This window comes from Dermacentor andersoni, chromosome 9 (assembly GCF_023375885.2).
Source record: "Dermacentor andersoni chromosome 9, qqDerAnde1_hic_scaffold, whole genome shotgun sequence".
NCBI lineage: Eukaryota > Metazoa > Arthropoda > Arachnida > Ixodida > Ixodidae > Dermacentor > Dermacentor andersoni.
Window position 1 is genome coordinate 19,924,067 of NC_092822.1, and position 17,449 is coordinate 19,941,515.

Below are 17,449 nucleotides of genomic sequence, written 5' to 3' on the forward strand. Positions count from 1 at the left end.
AGCTTGTTTGGGTTCTTTGCCAGAGGTTATGCTTCGGAGGTGGTGGTATGAGACTTAAAGTCCCTCACAACAATGGAGGGGGGGGTGGAATGCAAGTCCAGCATTACTGTCTTTTCAAAGGGTTTCTGCTTTTAATGAAATGCACACCCCTTGAAACCCAAGTCCATTCCTGTCCTGATGACTCCATTATAACGAGTGTCTACTATAAGCAGTGTGTAGTGGTTAGAGGCTGTGGTCCATGCTCACCTCTCTGATCTCGCTGCCCGCGCCTTTGTACGTTTGCAGTTCCAAGAGTATGTCCCGCGAGTGTTGTAGCACATCATGCACTACGTAGTATGTCTCCTCTTCGGATTCTGAAGGCTCGGCATCTGGAATGACAAAAGGAAGCCACCGGTACAGTTGGTTGCAACCCAGTTGACACATAATTTGGACAAAGCTAGGGAAGCAAATGTGGAGACGTTTTCACACTTTATTCGCAAGCCAAACATTGAAGGTATGTTTTCCAGCACTCTGTGGTCCTTCCCACATCCCCAGCAGATACACAACAGCCTTTACTTCTTCATTCAAGCAATTTCGCCTCTGAGGCTAAATGTTTCAACATGAAAAAATACAGTGTTTAATTTGTTCTAATGCACATTGTCTTTCCGGCAAAGATTATTTAAAAAATGATGTGTGTTGTAAATGTACGTAAAGCCGAAACTGCAATAGTGGCAGGCTGTTGTCAGCATTCAAGATTGCTGTAATCCAAACCAATCCACACATTACCAGCAGCTTCAGTAGCCACTACACTGCCCCGCTACAAGTTTGTTAGGCTGCCATAGTCTGCAAGGCATTGGAAGAAATGCAGCAACTTAAATGCCATAGACGGCACCGAAGATGCCGTCTATGATAGTGACAAAGACTCTTTCGAGAGCGATGATGATTGATGCCCGGTAAAATGTTGCACAGGTGCAATAAATGTGTTACCAATTGGGAACAAACTAATTACTCTCTTACAATGAAAATTCCATAAGTGAACAGTGAAGGCCATTACACCTTTCTCCTTTCCAGCCATGAAAATCAGGTGTGCATAACAAAGGGTGCGTTAGAATTGAATAAATACGGTAGCTTGTAGTATGCATCAAACTGCCTTGGACTGCACTAAAAGAGGAAGCCTGCCAGCTAAACGATATACCTGATGAACAATAAAATCTTGTCTGTCCTCTTCAGATATAATTCAGTGGTAATTTAGCAACAAGTGTGAGAGAAACGTGTCAGCATTATGTTGCACCTCTTTGAGGTCCCAGATCCACGATTTAAACTGCGTTCACCACATTGCAAAGTTGTCCAGGAACTTGACACACATCCTGCCTCTTTGAGGAGCTAAGTGCAACTGATGGTGGTCCGGAGGAGACCACCATCAGTAGTACCACATATATGTACACATATGCATGCACGCACGTGTACACACACACACACACGCGCACGCACGCACACACGCGCACACACACACACACACACACACACACACACACACACACACACACACACACACACACACACACACACACACACACACACACACACACACACACACACGTATACACACTTTTCAAAGCTCTCACATCCCCTCTCTTCCTCTACCATGTGACTGGCCTTCCCACACTTCACACACATTCTTTTTTCACTTTGACACATCTAATGCTAATGCATTAAAAGCTTTCGAATAGACAGCTGCTCTGTGTTCTCATTTGTTTTACCTTCTTTGCGATCCTCAAAGCAACACTAACAGCAATATTGGCTAGCTTTCCTGATGAGTGGCTAACAGCAGTCGAGCTAGAGCGATAGGTCATGGTCCTCAAGGCATACGCATTTCTTCTACACCAAGAGGCGATTTAGTTGTGGAGAGAATCTCAATTGAAGGCATCACATCTCTTGACAGTGTGTCATTTTCTCAAAAATGCTCAGTGCCCAGTAAAAGTGGTGCTTAAGAGGTTCTTGCGAGTGTCAATTTAAGTCAATTTTACGTTTGTCGTTCATCTCGTTTTAAAACGGAAGAGTAGCAAGGTGCACAAAATGCATATCCTGAACAATTTCAACACTAGATTTAACATAAACACCCGCAAGACCGCCAACATTACACCAAAACAAGCTCTTGTCAAAAGAACAGACCTTTAGCTCACAACTGCCATAATATTAAACCTTTGTTTAGAGCATCAAGGGTGCCGATGTGAGATTTTGATATGGCCTGCAATTCAAAGAAAGTGTTAGCAAGGGCTACCGAACATAGTGCCCACAATAAAGTTCTTCAGTATTGACATGCAGTTCTGTCTAGCGACAAACTAGGCGCTTTATGCGGCAAAACTTTTTACTGCAGTCGGTCCTTCTAATGGCAAGATGTTCTGTGGTGTGTGCAAACTTATTTGCAGATTAAACTATATCACGCAGCAGTTCTCCGCTGGAGGATGCTGTGGCGCACAACTTACTTTCGAAGTCAACAAAGACGTCATACTTCGGGGCATCATCCCTCGACAGCAAGCGCAGGAGGTTGCCCATTTCACATCTGTAAAAAAAGCGTAGATAAATGTGAGAGGGGTAAAGCTTGTCTAGATTTACAAAAATATCATTTTTGTTATGATACCACACAAGGAACAAGGCGTCTGTGACGCTGTAACGATAACAAAGCAGATTTGGTTCCAGTGCTGCTGGTACAAGCATGAGGCGAAGTTACAGCTGAAATTTCTGAACATTCACAAAACTGCATTTTGGAAGTTTCTATCAAAAAAACATTTCCATTCCCCCATCTGTAACTATGGAAATCAAGGGTTTTGTAATCCCACAAATGAGACATAAACTTAGCTTCAGTTACTACTTTAGAGGAAGATTTCACTCGGGGCGAGTTCTGATTTCCCTATTCAAATATACGTAAAATGTAGAAATGCTTTTTTGAGGCAACAGGAAGACTGATGTGAATTAAATTTTTTTTCCATTTGAGAGAAAGTAAAATTCTAGTGACACTTGGAAGCAGATTTACAATTTATGGCTTGGGAATATTAATTCCTGAAAATTTATGTTTAGAAAGCTTGAAGCACAAAGTTTACAAGTCTATAACTACACCGAAAGCAGGTATCACATTCCTGTAAACTGCATCTATTATGGAGCATCTAAAGTGGACAAATGGGATATATGAATTTACAGCTTACATGTGTTTGTTACACAGTTCACATGGGTTTTGCAGAAGTGCAGCTCACAAATTGGTGTTATATTTCAGGGCGGCGTATGACACATCAATACTGTGATTTAGATGCGTTATAAAATGTAGAGTATATAATTTGATATTTTTGACTGCTGACACATCCGGAATTTTTCAGGGCGGGGGGAGGCTGAGCCCGGCGATGCCTAAGCCTACTCGCTCCCCCCCTCCCACACACACCTAACATATCATTACTAGAGCTTTCCCACCCACATGATTTGAGGTTTCTTTTGGCTTACCTCGACCTTTTCCTTTAAAATTTTTTTGTGGCTAATAGCTTGCTACATCATTGTTGGCACTGACATGCATGGCTTTTAATTCAGACTTTCGCTTTATTTCTGCAAATCCTGAGAACAGAAGAACAAGAGCATTAGAAGCACCAGCGGCGGCTGCCTCATCCGTATTCTCACTTCAAAAATTTACTTTGTAAACAATGTACATACACAATATATTTAAATGTATACACATGACACATTTCGTTATATTTTTGAAAGAGAAGGAGGTAGCCAATTAATTATTTCTAAAGGTATGGATAGCCTATGTCTAGAGAATGAAAAAAATGTTGCTGTACGTTCACCTCACTTCAAATTGCTTTGCGTGCTTTTTTGACCCTGAAAAAAGCCTACAGACTTCAGTGACCCTTCCGGCAGAGCCTTTCATCAAGAGCGTGTGAAATTCACGTGAACGATATGTGTCTCAGTATTGCTTCTCTTTACAGTAAACAATGTTAACGACTCATGCAAAAAAAAAAAAAAAACATTTCTAATAATTTATAATATTTATTAAGGATGGAAACAGTCACCTGCATGCAGAGGTCATAACTGTATACAGCATGTCCCAATGCACTATCATTTACCAAGAGTTAAAGAAGAGCGATGCATTACTCGAACAAACTAGTGCATATTGTTTCCAGTACAGTGGAGTAGCTGCCAGTAACTTTTTTGTTACTGAGGTTTAATTAGGTCATTTTAACAAATTATCTAACTTGAGATGTACTATCCTAATTATCCAAATGTCCATGAGGCATTTGTAGGCACAGCCAAAGAACATGTAATTGCAGTATATTGAGTGGCATACTAATTGCCTGCAAATGTTTTCCGACTGATAAGTAAACCCTCGAAATATGAAAGGTACGACGTGACTGCGCCCCCAATGGCATCCTGTATAATTCACTCAGTAACCGAAATGAGGCCAAGCGGGATTCACTCGAAGGCAGAATCAACAGCAGTCATGCGCAGCAGCGCTTATACTCGGACCAACAGAAAAAAAAAAAAAGGACAGTGAGAGGTGCTGCAGCTTAGCTGGAAAGACGAAGCCGTATTAGTGATAGCCAAGTATACAATTACACGAAGGAAGATTACACCACCGAGAGATGCCAGATTCTTGGTGGTGCGAGAGGACTCTGGGTGTGAAACTGAGCTGTCCTATATGAGGTCTTGTAAATTATCAGATTCTCCGACAAGTGACATATATACGAACCTATATATATATATATATATATGACGAACCTTTTGGAAGTAAGATGTCGTCAGAGCACCAACATATGTACCTAAACCCCCTACACCCCCCCCCACCCCACACACACACACACACACGAAAAATTTAAACTTTCTGCCTATGACTGCTGATTTGCAGCATTGTGAACATTGTAGTCATTTCTTTCGCATTTGAATTCTCAAAATTTGTTGTGAAGAAAGATGGCCTAAATAAAGAGTCTGCTTCCTACGGTCCCTATATTTTAACTTCCTTTTTCATGCAGCAAACCTTATCAAAATCTGTGCAGTAGTTGCCGAGAAAAACATTCTCTGTTCCCATGCATTTAGGCAGGAGCTCCCGAAGCTAAAGGTCCTTAAGTTTTTGCAAACGCTTTCCTTTTCCTGCACTCCAAAAAGTGAATCAGCAGAATTCAGCTATTCTTGTGGCTCTGAAATGAATATGTGGATGGCAGTGCAAAGCACAGATGCAACAGCAGAAGCAGGGACCACGAAACACGATGCTGAAATCGCAACTAATCTTTATACACACACACACAAACCAAGTTAAAATCTTGCATGCATAAAGATATGACAGAAAAATAAAAACGAAGATGAAACGGAATCAAGAATTCAAAGCTTCATGTTCAAGAAATCAAATTCAGTCAGAGCATGACTGTTGTGAAATAATTCCATAATAATTCTGAATAAAGGAAAACGAAAATTGGAGCAAAAGGCAACATGCTGTGGTGACGACTGAATGTGGCCTCTGCTAATTGAGATATAGCAATGGCTGTGCGCTTACACAGTTTCTGGGGCATTTATAACTTAGCCCTCACAGTGCAAGTCAACACTGCTCGTGACCATGGCAGAAAATGCTCATTGGATTTTTAGCACTGCCTGCAAATGTTAGGAAGGCAAGTTCAGTTCCCTGGAACATCGCAAATGGACAGAGAAAGTGCCAGTACACATGAGAGTTGAAGTGATGTTGAAGGTGCCACTAACAATGTGCAAGCTAGAGGTTTCAACAAAAAATGTGAAACCTGCTGAAAGCACTGTGAAAACAAAGGATGCTGATGATATGGGTAGTGACAAAGTTCTACCACCAACATTGAAGCCATGTGCAACTTGCCATCACTTCCCGGCTCAAATGTGCACATGATTATGAAAGATATGCAAAATGAACCTGCAGACTGATAACACATGCAAGTTGCTTGTAAAGCCTGCATGCACAAATCTCTGCCTTCACCAACCAATGCTTCATTCCAATCTGAACAAAACTCAGTTTAGCAAAGCAATTCTCACTGCCTGATGGCTTTTGCAAATTGCAAACGAGCATGTGGAAAGAGGTTACGAAGGTAACCACACTATTCCTGTCTTGCACACCATAACTTTCGAGTAAGAACGTTGGAGTCAAATCAACAGAATTCACTTAAGGAACTGCACTAGAACATATGTAGTGGTCAAAAGGAATAATTTGCCCGTATAAAGAGGCAACGGTGGCTAACGTTGTCACTGTATCCAGAATATCACTGTATGCTGTTATCGAAAATAAATTCATTTTGCAAGGAAACAATGTTGTCAAAATTAAACTCCAGTCACAGAACGCTACTGGCACAATATACCTCATGCCAGTTGTATGCCATTCAAATATAGCTGTTACTGCATTTTCTCCATTTTAACCTAACAATTACTCACTCCTTTAGTTCCTGGGTACTTATACAACAGGACAGCAGATGATGTAAAACCTAACATCTTATATAAACTCAGCAGAAGTGATTACTGCTAGCACACCTTTACAATGACTTGCAAGTAGAGATAAATGATACAGAGGCATGCATTGAAATTCTGCAGCTAGTATGCATGCTACGAAAGATTCTACACCTGATAAAAGGATTAAAATTACCACTACTTATAAGTAGGTGTAACAAGTAAAACAAATTGCACAAAAATATGGCAAGTAGTTCTCCCAGTGCATGCAATCGACAGATGAAACAAAGCCAAAGTTGAAAGCCTCTGAGGGAGCCACAAGTTATACACAACATACCTAAAACAGCAGTGACAAGTGAGAGTTGTCATATGTATCTAGAGGGAAGTGCGGTTACCATACACATCACAACTAACGGGCTGCAGGCAGCCAATGCTGAACCATACGCAAGTTACTCTCAGCTAGGCCAGAAGAAATCGTACGAAGCATCAGCAGCGAAGCAACATTCATTCCTCTTGCAGAGACTCAAATGATTGAGAGCATAGAGATGCCATGACCTCAAAACATGAGCAGCTAGCGTGACAGCCCCCAGGAAAGTAACAAAAATACAAGGAAGACACTGTCGTACAGCCACTCCCCTGCTATGTCTCCCTCTGCTGTTCTGCTCTGGCTCCTCGGAGGTCACGCATCATTTGACAAGGGAACAGGTCGGGGGTCTCTGAAGGGGGACATCTCCCTTGCAAATGAAGCCTTGGCATTCAGCCAGAGTCAAGGCTTCCAGCCTTCCGGCCCACGTTCGCGATAAAGATGTACGCTGTCATCGTTGATGCGTACGCGTGTTGCTATAAATACGTGTCAGGCAAGATGAACTTGCAGTCTTTAATGACGAGCGGCTAGCTATCGAGCGAAGCAAAGTGTGCCTGAGTTGCAGTGAAAGTGAATGCCTGCAGGAAGCATTAAAAAAAGGAATGCCCTACGAGCCTCAGCCTAGAACTTAAGTCACTGCACTGTCCCTACATATAGTAAATCGAGGCAATGAAAAAGCATTTGTATGAGAGCTTGTTGAACGGCTTCACGATAGGCAAACAACAAAATCTCGACATGACAATGCACTGCACGATCTTTTCATGTCTTTTTTGTGATATTCTTCCGCCATAATGAGGTCTGCTTGTACCATGGTAAACAGATGCAAGAACTTTCTTTAGCAGTCTGTGAAAGCTATAAATGATTGCTACCACTTCGCAGCACCTGTTGCTATCATGCATGTCGGACAGCTACAAGTGACCACAAGTTCCTTAAAGCTCTGGAGGTTGCATAGGTGACTCACATCAGCAGACGCATCAGGCATCATACCTGCACAAAAACATTCCGCCTCCTCTGCCGGAACAAAATTGCCAGCGCAGATTCGAATCTTCAGTCAGACGTAGGCATCACAGCATGTCCCAACTGGCACGAAATTTCCAACTTTGGCCGACTGGATAAAACGGTCTTGTTGAAGAACACACGCACAAGTGCACAGCAGGTTTTTGGCTTAGTGGCAGCACACACACACAAACTATCTATGAAAGCAACCACGAGGCAATGACAGGTGTTTCAGCAGCATGAGAGGGGCTGCTCGAAGCCAACTCTGTGCAGGCACTGGAATTGCATTCCCCGACACGATCGAATTCGTATTCCACCACAAGGTGGTAAAAACGCTCGCACGCGCCGGCACGACAGATGGAAACGAAGTCGGCGAGGACTCTGGGCGGGTTCTGAAAGAGCAGTGGCGTGCTTTCTTCCAAGATCGCTCGCACAAAAGAGGTAGTGCGGGGAGGGGGTGGGGGGGCTCACGCAAAAATTAACGCAGGCATAAAAGGGCATACCCCCTTCCTGCTATTTGCGCTCCCCCGGAAGCCAGTGGCAAAGCGCCAGCTTTTTTTTTTTTTTCGCTCGTACGCCGCCGCCCGCCGATGTCGTTCACCTCACCTCTCGAAACAAGAAATCACAGAAACGGCTGGCAACTCCACAGCACGGCTTTTTTGCCGCCGGCTACACGCAAACACAAGCAGCGGGCTGTGCTCGCGTATGGTGCAATTCCTACAAGGTCGAGCGCGATTTAGGGCTGGATAAAGAATGGGCGTCGGTGGTATCGCGAGCCACGCGCCATGCCGAGATGGAAGCCCTCGTAGCATTAGCGAGGCAATTTGGAGCGAGTCCTTAAAAGACAGGAAAAAAAAAAGAAAACCGCATACAGCACGATGGTAACACTTGATTAGTCGCGTTGCACAAAAAAATCCTTCGATTTCGGTAGATTCGCTCGCGACACGGATCGAGTGAAGTTACGAGCAGAAACTGAGCAAATTATCTGACTCACTCTTCGCGTCTTGGCTACGCGGACTGCAATGAAGTACAGCGTGACTGCTCGGCGGTCCAGAGCCACAATTCCTGGCTTCCAGGGACATGGGCGACGTGGGAGAGTGATTAGGTCATTCCGAAACTGATATGTCGCGCAAATTTCTCGGGCATCGCGTAACGCCCGGCGCTATCCACAGCTCGCGGGCACTCCGAGAAGTTGGCAACGGAAAGGAAACGCGTATACGTGCCCAACGTTTAGTAAACTTTTGACGCTCCCCCTTCAACGTGCACTTAAGAGGAGCTCTGTAGCTTGCAAAAGACGAAAACAAACCTCGCTGCGTTTACGAAGAAAAATCTAAATACGCTTACGTCGCACTGGCGAAGGAAACCCTTGAAGTAGAAGCAGGGGCGACAGCCCGCGTCGATCGAGGTGACGCTCGGCGCGCGCGCACGTGTAGTACGAGCGACTGGCCGCCGCAGGTCGTAACACCACGCACTCGGCCGTGTGGTGCTGGGTGCGAAGCAACGGGACCCACGCAGCGTAGTACACAAGCACACCGAGCGCGAGACAAGACTAAAAGAAGCGCACGAACGAGCTACTCCCGCAGACGTCGCTCTTCATATAGCTCGCTTGAATGCAAGCAGACGACGCTGAAAGCACGGCGGCGTTGTTACAGTAACGCGGCTCCGGAGCCAGAATAGCGACTCACCGCATGCCAGACCGAGTGTGACGACCACGCAGGGCCGGTGGAGCGGCGCTTGGAGTGAGAGAGAAGTAGAACTTGATGACAAAAACAAACCGCGCACAATAGGAAGATGAGAGACGCGTGAACTGGCGGAGAAAAAAAAAAGGGGGTGCCTCTGCTGACTAGGCGCTCGCGGTGACCGCGTTTTCTGTCCTTTCAGGAGAGTTACGCTTTTTTGCACCAACGTTGCGTCGACGGCCGTCCCCGGATGAAAGAAATCTAAAGCAGGTCTGGCGACAAAAAGTAACAGACACGGCGGAGAGACAAAAGAGAGCTCCCTCGTCCGCGGGACAAAGACAAGGCAGAGAGCTGCGAGTGTGCGTACTACGTAATGAGTGAGAAGAGCTTGCGCGGCAACTTAGCACCGTAGTACGCCCCGCGCTTCCATACCTCGACCGGAAACACCTGCTGCTCGCGAGGAGAGCGAGCACGATGGGAGAAGACGAGGAGGGAAGAAAAATAAAAGCATTGCACGAAAAAAGAACTAGACACGGCTTAAGAAACGCGGCTTCGGCACACGAGGTCTGCGGCAGCGCCTGCCGTCGGCCGCCTCCCTACTGGCCGCGCCAAACAAGCGTCGAACGCTGTCCGACCGACTGGCTAGTTTTTCCCGCATAGAGGTTTCTTTATCGAAGTGCGCCGGACAGACGAAAAAAAGAAAAAAGAAAGGGGGCCGGTGGAGGGCTACGTGAGCGGAATAGAGTTCGGAAAAAGTTGTTTTGGAATGTCGCCACAACGGGGCCGGAATAAAACGCGCTCGTGACCCTGAGGCGCAGGTAAAGCCGCGAGGTGCAAGAGGACTGGCCCAGTGGTTTTGGTGGGGAGAATGAAGCAAGAAACGAGCGGTGAAAGGTGCCGCAGATGTGTTTCCCTCCAACCACCGCCGAACCGCAGCAATCCCGCCCCTTCCTCGCCATCTGGTTCGCCGAAAAACCAAAAAACGCCGTGGCGAGCTCGCGCGCGCTCGTCAGATAAACGAAACGAGCTGCTTTTCGTCGAACCAGCCGGGAAGGAAGCGAGGAGTGGTGTTGACCTTTTTTTTTGCTCGTTTATGAGACAACGGCTTTCCAACCTGCTAAAAGTCGGCGAGGTGCATATGCAGGGCAGGGATGCGTGTTTTTCTTGGACGGCCAAAAAGATGCAACACAGTCGAGAGTCTAAGGATAGCTCCCTTTCAATGGACGAGTGCGTTTGTTTAGTTTTCGATATATAGGTCGGGGTTGCTCTCTCTTTTCTTTTTAAACCACGTACATTCTCAAGGGCCCTACATGGCTAGCAGAGCGTACCGGACATTCCCTACGGCACTATGTGCCATCCGGTAGCACGAGGAAGTCTACAAAGAGCGTTACAAGAAACAGGAAAACACAAATAAAAGTCCCTGTCGAATCGGAAAGCACGCTCGCGCGGTCGGCAACATCATCTCAGATGTGGACGAGTTTTGAGCGCGTTGCTTTCTCACTTGTGGCCACCGAAATAAGGGAAGAGTAAACGGTTTTACTCACAATTCGTAGATGGCTCTCCCTACAACTTGTGAAGGCTTCGGAAAACGTTGCGCGACTAGAAGGAAACATTATCTGCGACGGCGCGCGATGCTCTGCCGACAACCACCGCCCGCTGCCATTTGGGAGGAAGTGGGGCACCGCCACCGACGCTAGTTTCCGGTTTAGGACCAGGAGACTCTCGACGTAGTTGCGCATGGAACTACCATTCGTTAAAAAGCTCAAATAAAACATTTCAGAATGTACACCCAATTATTTTGAAGCCACAAATATTATTATTATTATTATGTTGATATTACACGCTGCAAAACATTTCACTATTGTAGTCGAGCAGACGACTTGCAGTAGATATTGAGTTTCGCTGTGCGCCTCGGAACCATCCACTTCAAGTGTCAGAAAATTATCTAAAATTCATTGTTATCCCAAAGTAACACTGTTGAACATCACAACAAGCTATTGAAGAGGTGAGTTCTTGTTTGAAAAGTGACACTGCTTTGCCCAGTGACTTAAAGCCTTGTTCTTTCTTGAGCGCAGTGAACCTTCAGGTCCGCTTACTCTCTGTTTGCACAATTCTTCAGGAAAACACGACGTGGGCATATTGTTACTGTGAGTACGATTACAACATTTTTACACTTCGTTTCATGTAAAAATGAGTTATGACATTTATCGTGTTTAAGTTGTAGAATCACGTAGCCGATATTTAGCAGATGGTCACTTGTGGATGCCTAGGAAATGAACGAGTTATCGTTGTGAGGTCATTGTTTGCATTAGACCGTTGCGCGACGTCATTGATCACAGCAGCGCAAACAACGTTTGTCTCGCAGGCACACCGCGATAGCTGACATGCAACGAGAACTAAAATTCGAAACCGAAACTGAACGGGCCGCCGCGCAGCAAGGCGCCACTTTTGAACTGGGAGACGACGGGACCCGCCTCGCCTCTCATGAGAAAGAACGTCAAGGCCAACGGCGCGTCGGCGCTCAAAATGCCTCGCCGCCCGTCTGCGGCCGTTCAATTGAAGAAGCCAATTGCACTTCGTTGCCCTTTCGCTTGGATGCGACGTCGTTCTTCGCACCACGCCAGCTCGCGACAATGCGGCCAGCTCCGGTCTTAACCGACGCTTCTGCGAACTTCCCGTCGGCAATGGCGCTAGCGGTTGGTGGCGGGAACGAGCAAGCAGCCACCCGTCCTTCGAAAGCCACCTCTGCCGCGTTTCTAGAACTTTCAGGGACGGGTGAATCAGCTTCTCGGTATCAGGCAGAAGTCGTCTTCGTGCTACCTGATAAGGATCCTAGCGGCTGGGTCACCGGTAATCACCAGTGTGTTGAAGATGCAAGTAAACACGGCTTTACGGACGATTCAGCTTCGCGGTATCGCGATGAAGAGGTTATTCCTAACCTGCCCGTTGAGGATCCCACAGCATCAGTCACCGCCCGCGACGACTTTGCCAAAAAGGTCACCGAGCGTGCCTTGCTAAACGAAGGCAGTGCTTTTGAGGTTGACTCAAACCCGAATATGCGACCGAGGCGCCTCGTCAGTGAGGTGCGGTCAATCTCGAGTGCAGCGGCAAGGGACCCAAAGGTACAAATGAAAAACACTCGCGGTCGGCTTGAACGCCATATTGAGCTGTTAGAAGGAATCCCAGTCAGGTTGCAAAAATCGTTGGACTCCGGAAGAGAGAGGAACACGATCGCAGGAAAGTGGGCAGTAGCGCATAGTTCCAGAACAAGAGTTAGTTCTGCTAACACACAAGTCTCCGAATACTCGTGTGAAGGGGCATTTTCGCGGGCTTACAACAAAGGCTTCCTGAAATCAGAGTCGAAGAACGCAAGAGTGGTACGACTTTTCGATCTGAGGGGCACTCTCGCTATGATCAAAATAGCCCGCAGCAATGTCAAAGAGGAACTGCTCATCCTCAGCGGCGTTACGGCGAGGTGGAATGGAGACAGCATCTTCGACTTCGACTCGACACGCAAAGCACGCGACGTCTTCACATTCGCAGGACTTCCATCCCAGTCAATGGAACCTCCCCAATGGGTAGACGTCAGCAGGGATGTGGCTCGCGGTATGGTTGTTGCCATGAGTGACAAAGGGATCACTACTAGACCTACGAACGCCTTGCTCGAGAAAAAAGTCATTCCTCTTTTTCCGGAAGGGGTATACCAGGATGACTTCGGTCAACTGCTCGACCTTGTCCAGGCTTCATCGTGCAATGGTGAAACAGGAAACCAAGAGCTTCCCCAGTTACTGCCGTTGGAATTTCCGAGAATCGGATACCACGCAGCTGCGGACTTGGCGTTTAGAGCTCCTGGTGGCATCCACGGTTGTCACCAGCCACCTGTGCTCGCAGCACCGTCGTACCGTATGAAGGCACTAGTAGCCGTCTCCAGGTGCCTGCTGGAAATCTTCGACTATCCAAAGAGCTCGTCATCGAATGTTCTGAACAATGAGGCGACGGTGGCGACCTCCCGTCTAACAGGTGAACTTACGCCACTGCACGTCGAAAGGAATTGCTTTGGCCTCAACCCGGAAACCACGGTCCCCGATGGTGACAAATTCATGGAATCCGACGACGAGGCTGACGGAAGGTCCTCTTGCGAAGGAGGTCGCGAGGTTCCGACCTCTGCCCCGACTGTCCCGACGAAGCGTATAGAAATTTCGAAGAATGCGACAAACTTTGCGACGGACAACACTGTGATTCCTTCCGGTGAAGCTGCGTTCAGGAGTAATCCTATAGATGGCGCGAAGTCCTCACTTCTTTCTCCAGTCGCTCTTCCAAGGGTTGACTCTGGCGTTGAACACTTCAACATGAACTTCACCGATTCCGAAGGTGCTCGTTGCGACACTTCGAGCTCACTCGCTGTTGCGTTGTCACGGATGAACAACACGAATGCGCTTGCAAGTGCACGTCCATGCTCGGAGTGCTACGATCTAAAGGCCGGAAACCACGTATCCTCTGCAGACGCACAGATGAAGACCGAACCCAGCTCTCGAGTGGAAGAAGGAGAAGAAACGCTCCCTCTCTCCCAATCAGGAGGAGAGAGCGACTCGTCAGGTTCTGTCTTCAGAACCCAGAACAATTACGAAAGTGACTCGGTGCCTTGCACGCAGTGCCGCCTCAGCGATGTGGAAGACCAAGAGCGCAGCTTCTACGAGGACGGGGACGCGGCGCCCGACGCGCTCCACTCGATGACGCACGACAAGACAGGCTTGCCGGAACCGGCCGGAGGTTTCGAGCACAAAGACGAACAACGAGGCCACTACTTCCGCCTAGCTCCTCCCACAAGCGCGGAAATCGAAGAATTACGGAACCAGATTCGACTGTTGGTGCAAAACCACGCCCTGCGCGCGAGCACGCCTCCAGTACGCGCTGACCGCCGAACGGGCTCTGCGTCGAGCTGCAGTCCTACGACAGACGAAGAGAGCTTCGAAGAGGACAGCGAAGACGACGATAGTTCGCGCACTCTGCACACAACCAGCGAGTCGGAGCTGTCCGAGTACGAGGACGACCTGTTGTCCTGCTATTCCGGTTACTCCGATGGCTCGTCGTCTTCGAGCGTTTCGTGTGCTTCGGGTCCGCTTGACGGACTGACCGAGTACAGTCGTCGCGAAATGGCGCACGCTGACGACGCGGAGTCAAAGGACGGACTGTTCACTCCCATTGACTCAGCCGCGTCGTCACTGTGCAGAAAGAGGAAAAGGAATTTTCCGCCAAGAGGGTGTTCGGAATCGCCAACGGAAGATCCCCTTGCGGAAATCAAGAAGTCTCGCGTTTTCCAGCTGGAAAGCGCGGGACGTCCCAGCCTGCGCACAGAAGGGGAGTCGAACGACTTTCATATAGCAAGAAACGTTACAGTGGAAGCTGAAGACACCAGTAGTGCAATAGCGTCCGTGGACAACGGTTCTTTCCACAGAGCGGTACTGTCACTGCACAGCTATTGTAAATATAGCCCGAACAGACCAAGTAGCTTCCGTCCCGAAGAAGGTCCGGACGAGCGATCCGCTAACTGCTCGAGTGATGATGATGATGCGATGGAAAAACCGCCAGTGGAGCCTGAAGCGAACGTCGGCTGCATTGAGCCGCGGACCCATGAAGGATCAACCAGCACTGGCGCTCCTAGCGAGGCAGTGGCAAAACTAGTGGATTATCCTCAACTGACTCCACCGGAGGAAGAGGGTAGCGGCGTTAACACTACACCTGGACAATACCTACGCGAGGACACCCAAGGGCGTCCTCTTGCGGACGAACGGGGGAACAGCGGTACGCCCCGTAACAGCAGTGAGGCCGGGGCAGGGGCCTACAAGAAGGTCATGGAAGTGTATTTCGACGAAAACTCCAGGCACTTCCTCGTCGTCCCGGCGTCTCAGGAATGTCTCATTTTCGAGAACAGCGAGAACATCCCGCCTGAAGAAGATTCCAAAACCAAGCCGGCTTCACCGGGAAGGATCAGTCGTGAACCGCAGGTGGAACTGTGCAAGATCCAAGCTTTGAACGAGGAAGAGGCGTCTTGCAAAAGCGTCGCTTCCGGCGTCGCGAACACGCCCGATGAGAAACGGAAGAATCCGACGGAGGCCGAGTGTGAAGGTAACGAAGCATTGATGTCTTGGCTTGGATTAACGTGTTCTGGCTTTTGTATGTGGAATGCGCTCCTTGTCTTGTGGAACTTCATCCTACGGTATTCTCGTGGGAACTAACTAACTAACTAACTAACTAACTAACTAACTAACTAACTAACTAACTAACTAACTAACTAACTAACTAACTAACTAACTAACTAACTAACTAACTAACTAACTAACTAACTAACTAACTAACTAACTAACTAACTAACTAACTAACTAACTAACTAACTAACTGACCTACTAACTAATGAACGAAAGAACGAACTAGTTAGCTAACTATGAAAGACAGGCACTTTATTGAAAACTGGAGATGTTTGCTTGGTGACACGCCTAGCATGCTTGTCAAGATGAAAGCGATGAAAACTAACCTGCTTGAAATAGTTAGTCAGCTAAACAGGCCAACCGCTTGAGTAGCCCAGCCACTTAGGTAAACTAATCAAGTCACTACCAAACCCGAATATCTAAGTCGTTTATCAACAAACTTATCGTCCAGCCGACGAGCAGCAACGACTATTTTCTAGACATGAACAGATCGAAAAGCATAGTAGTACGCTCTTCTAAGCGCTGCTCATGAAATGCACTGACAAAAACAGTAGAGAACGTACTGAATATCCGTGATAAAGGAAGCCAACACGTTTTTCTATTGGAACGGGCATCGACAAACAGTTCTATTGACACAACAAAAATACTAACAGTTTATAGATCTTCGGGTGGAAATGATCGAGTTATGTAAATTAGAGTGACACGGTGCTTCTTCTTTTTTTTAAATCTCTGTTTATCATTCAAGGTCCAAGAAGGAAGATCCGCAGAATCGGACTCCCCAAGGGCTACAAGGGTCGAGCTTTGCATCCCAACTGGAAATCAAATGTCGACCAGTGATGCGAAGTTGTCGTCTCCAGTTCTTTTACAATATTCATTTCTTTGTTCACTTTGTTCCATTCGCAAGTAGTTCCTTTTGCAATGTATTCCGTTAAATAAACACTGCTTTCTGTGTTCTGGAATGAGGAGCACGCCAGATTCAGTTTGTATTTTTTGACACGAACGTGTGGCATTTTTAAAGCACGAAGTGCTGAGCTCTTCGTATAAGCGCAAACGCTACTAACAAGACTAAGTGTGCTTCTTTGCAGAGCAGTGCAGCTTTGCGGCGAAGACAGCTTGACAAAGCCACAAATAGGCAATTTTGCGCCTTCCTATAGCGAGACCTCTAAAGTGGAAAGCTCACGTTTCATAAGAAAGGCAGGTATGACACGAATATACTATACAATATAATTACCAGGCACTTAGTTTTAAAAAAAAATGTTTTCGTTGAAAATGCTCTGTCTCAGTACCCAAACGCTTACGGTGAAGCTCATAAAAAAGGAGAGTCGATGACGAAGTGAGACGAATCACGAACTAATAAATAACCATATATTTATTATAACTGTTCGGCATTGACACTCACATAAATACATCCCAGACGGTCACGCTGGCCATTTGGAACCAGATAATCGATGCTACAAAAGAATCAATGTATGTAACAGAAAATATGCCGACGGCAACATTTTACAAAACTTGACGACGAATGCCGTAGTTTGGCTGTTACAGATCAACTTCGTTCTGAACATACACTGAATGAACATACAGTACTATATTTATGCATAGATAATTACGCCTGCAGGAAATACAGCCACGTGAGACAGTGTGTGGTAGGTGTTTGCTTGTGGCGTATCTACTGTATAAATAGGTTAGCTTTTAGAAACAGCGTGCGCTTGAGGCCTCCATGCACCAAGTTAGCGTCACAGTGGTCAAAGAATAGTGTCGGCTGGAGCGCGCATGAGCCAAAGACAAAGCCA

At 47.0% G+C, this 17,449-nt stretch overlaps 2 protein-coding genes and 1 long non-coding RNA gene across 4 annotated transcripts in view; 2 read left to right on the forward strand and 1 right to left on the reverse strand.

The window, feature by feature from the left end:
- The window catches only part of LOC126527185 (CYFIP-related Rac1 interactor B), a 35,511-nt gene extending 24,391 nt beyond the window's left edge, over window positions 1–11,120 (reverse strand). Inside the window, exons 1-3 of one of the 2 annotated variants that reach the window (XM_050174938.2) lie at window positions 10,998–11,120; window positions 2,466–2,542; window positions 247–368 (exon numbers count right to left, since the gene is read on the reverse strand). In XM_050174938.2, coding sequence (XP_050030895.1) covers window positions 247–368; window positions 2,466–2,535 — 192 coding nt within the window. In that variant the 5' untranslated portion in view covers window positions 2,536–2,542; window positions 10,998–11,120. Of the gene's footprint in view, window positions 1–246; window positions 369–2,465; window positions 2,543–9,118; window positions 9,270–10,997 lie in introns of those variants that run through there. The other variant, XM_050174939.3, reaches the window with a different exon arrangement.
- A 226-nt stretch (window positions 11,121–11,346) lies between these two features.
- LOC129383707 (uncharacterized) lies at window positions 11,347–12,481 on the forward strand. The gene is made up of 3 exons (XR_008611574.1): window positions 11,347–11,458; window positions 11,529–11,600; window positions 11,819–12,481. It is a non-coding gene; the product is annotated as an uncharacterized lncRNA (long non-coding RNA).
- Window positions 12,482–12,855: 374 nt separating this feature from the next.
- Window positions 12,856–16,634, forward strand: LOC126527172 (uncharacterized). Its single transcript, XM_050174923.3, has 2 exons — window positions 12,856–15,579; window positions 16,405–16,634. Exons 1-2 carry the CDS (start codon window positions 12,864–12,866, stop codon window positions 16,494–16,496), a joined length of 2,808 nt encoding a protein of 935 aa, XP_050030880.2. The 5' UTR covers window positions 12,856–12,863; the 3' UTR covers window positions 16,497–16,634.
- The last annotated feature ends 815 nt before the right edge of the window (window positions 16,635–17,449 follow it).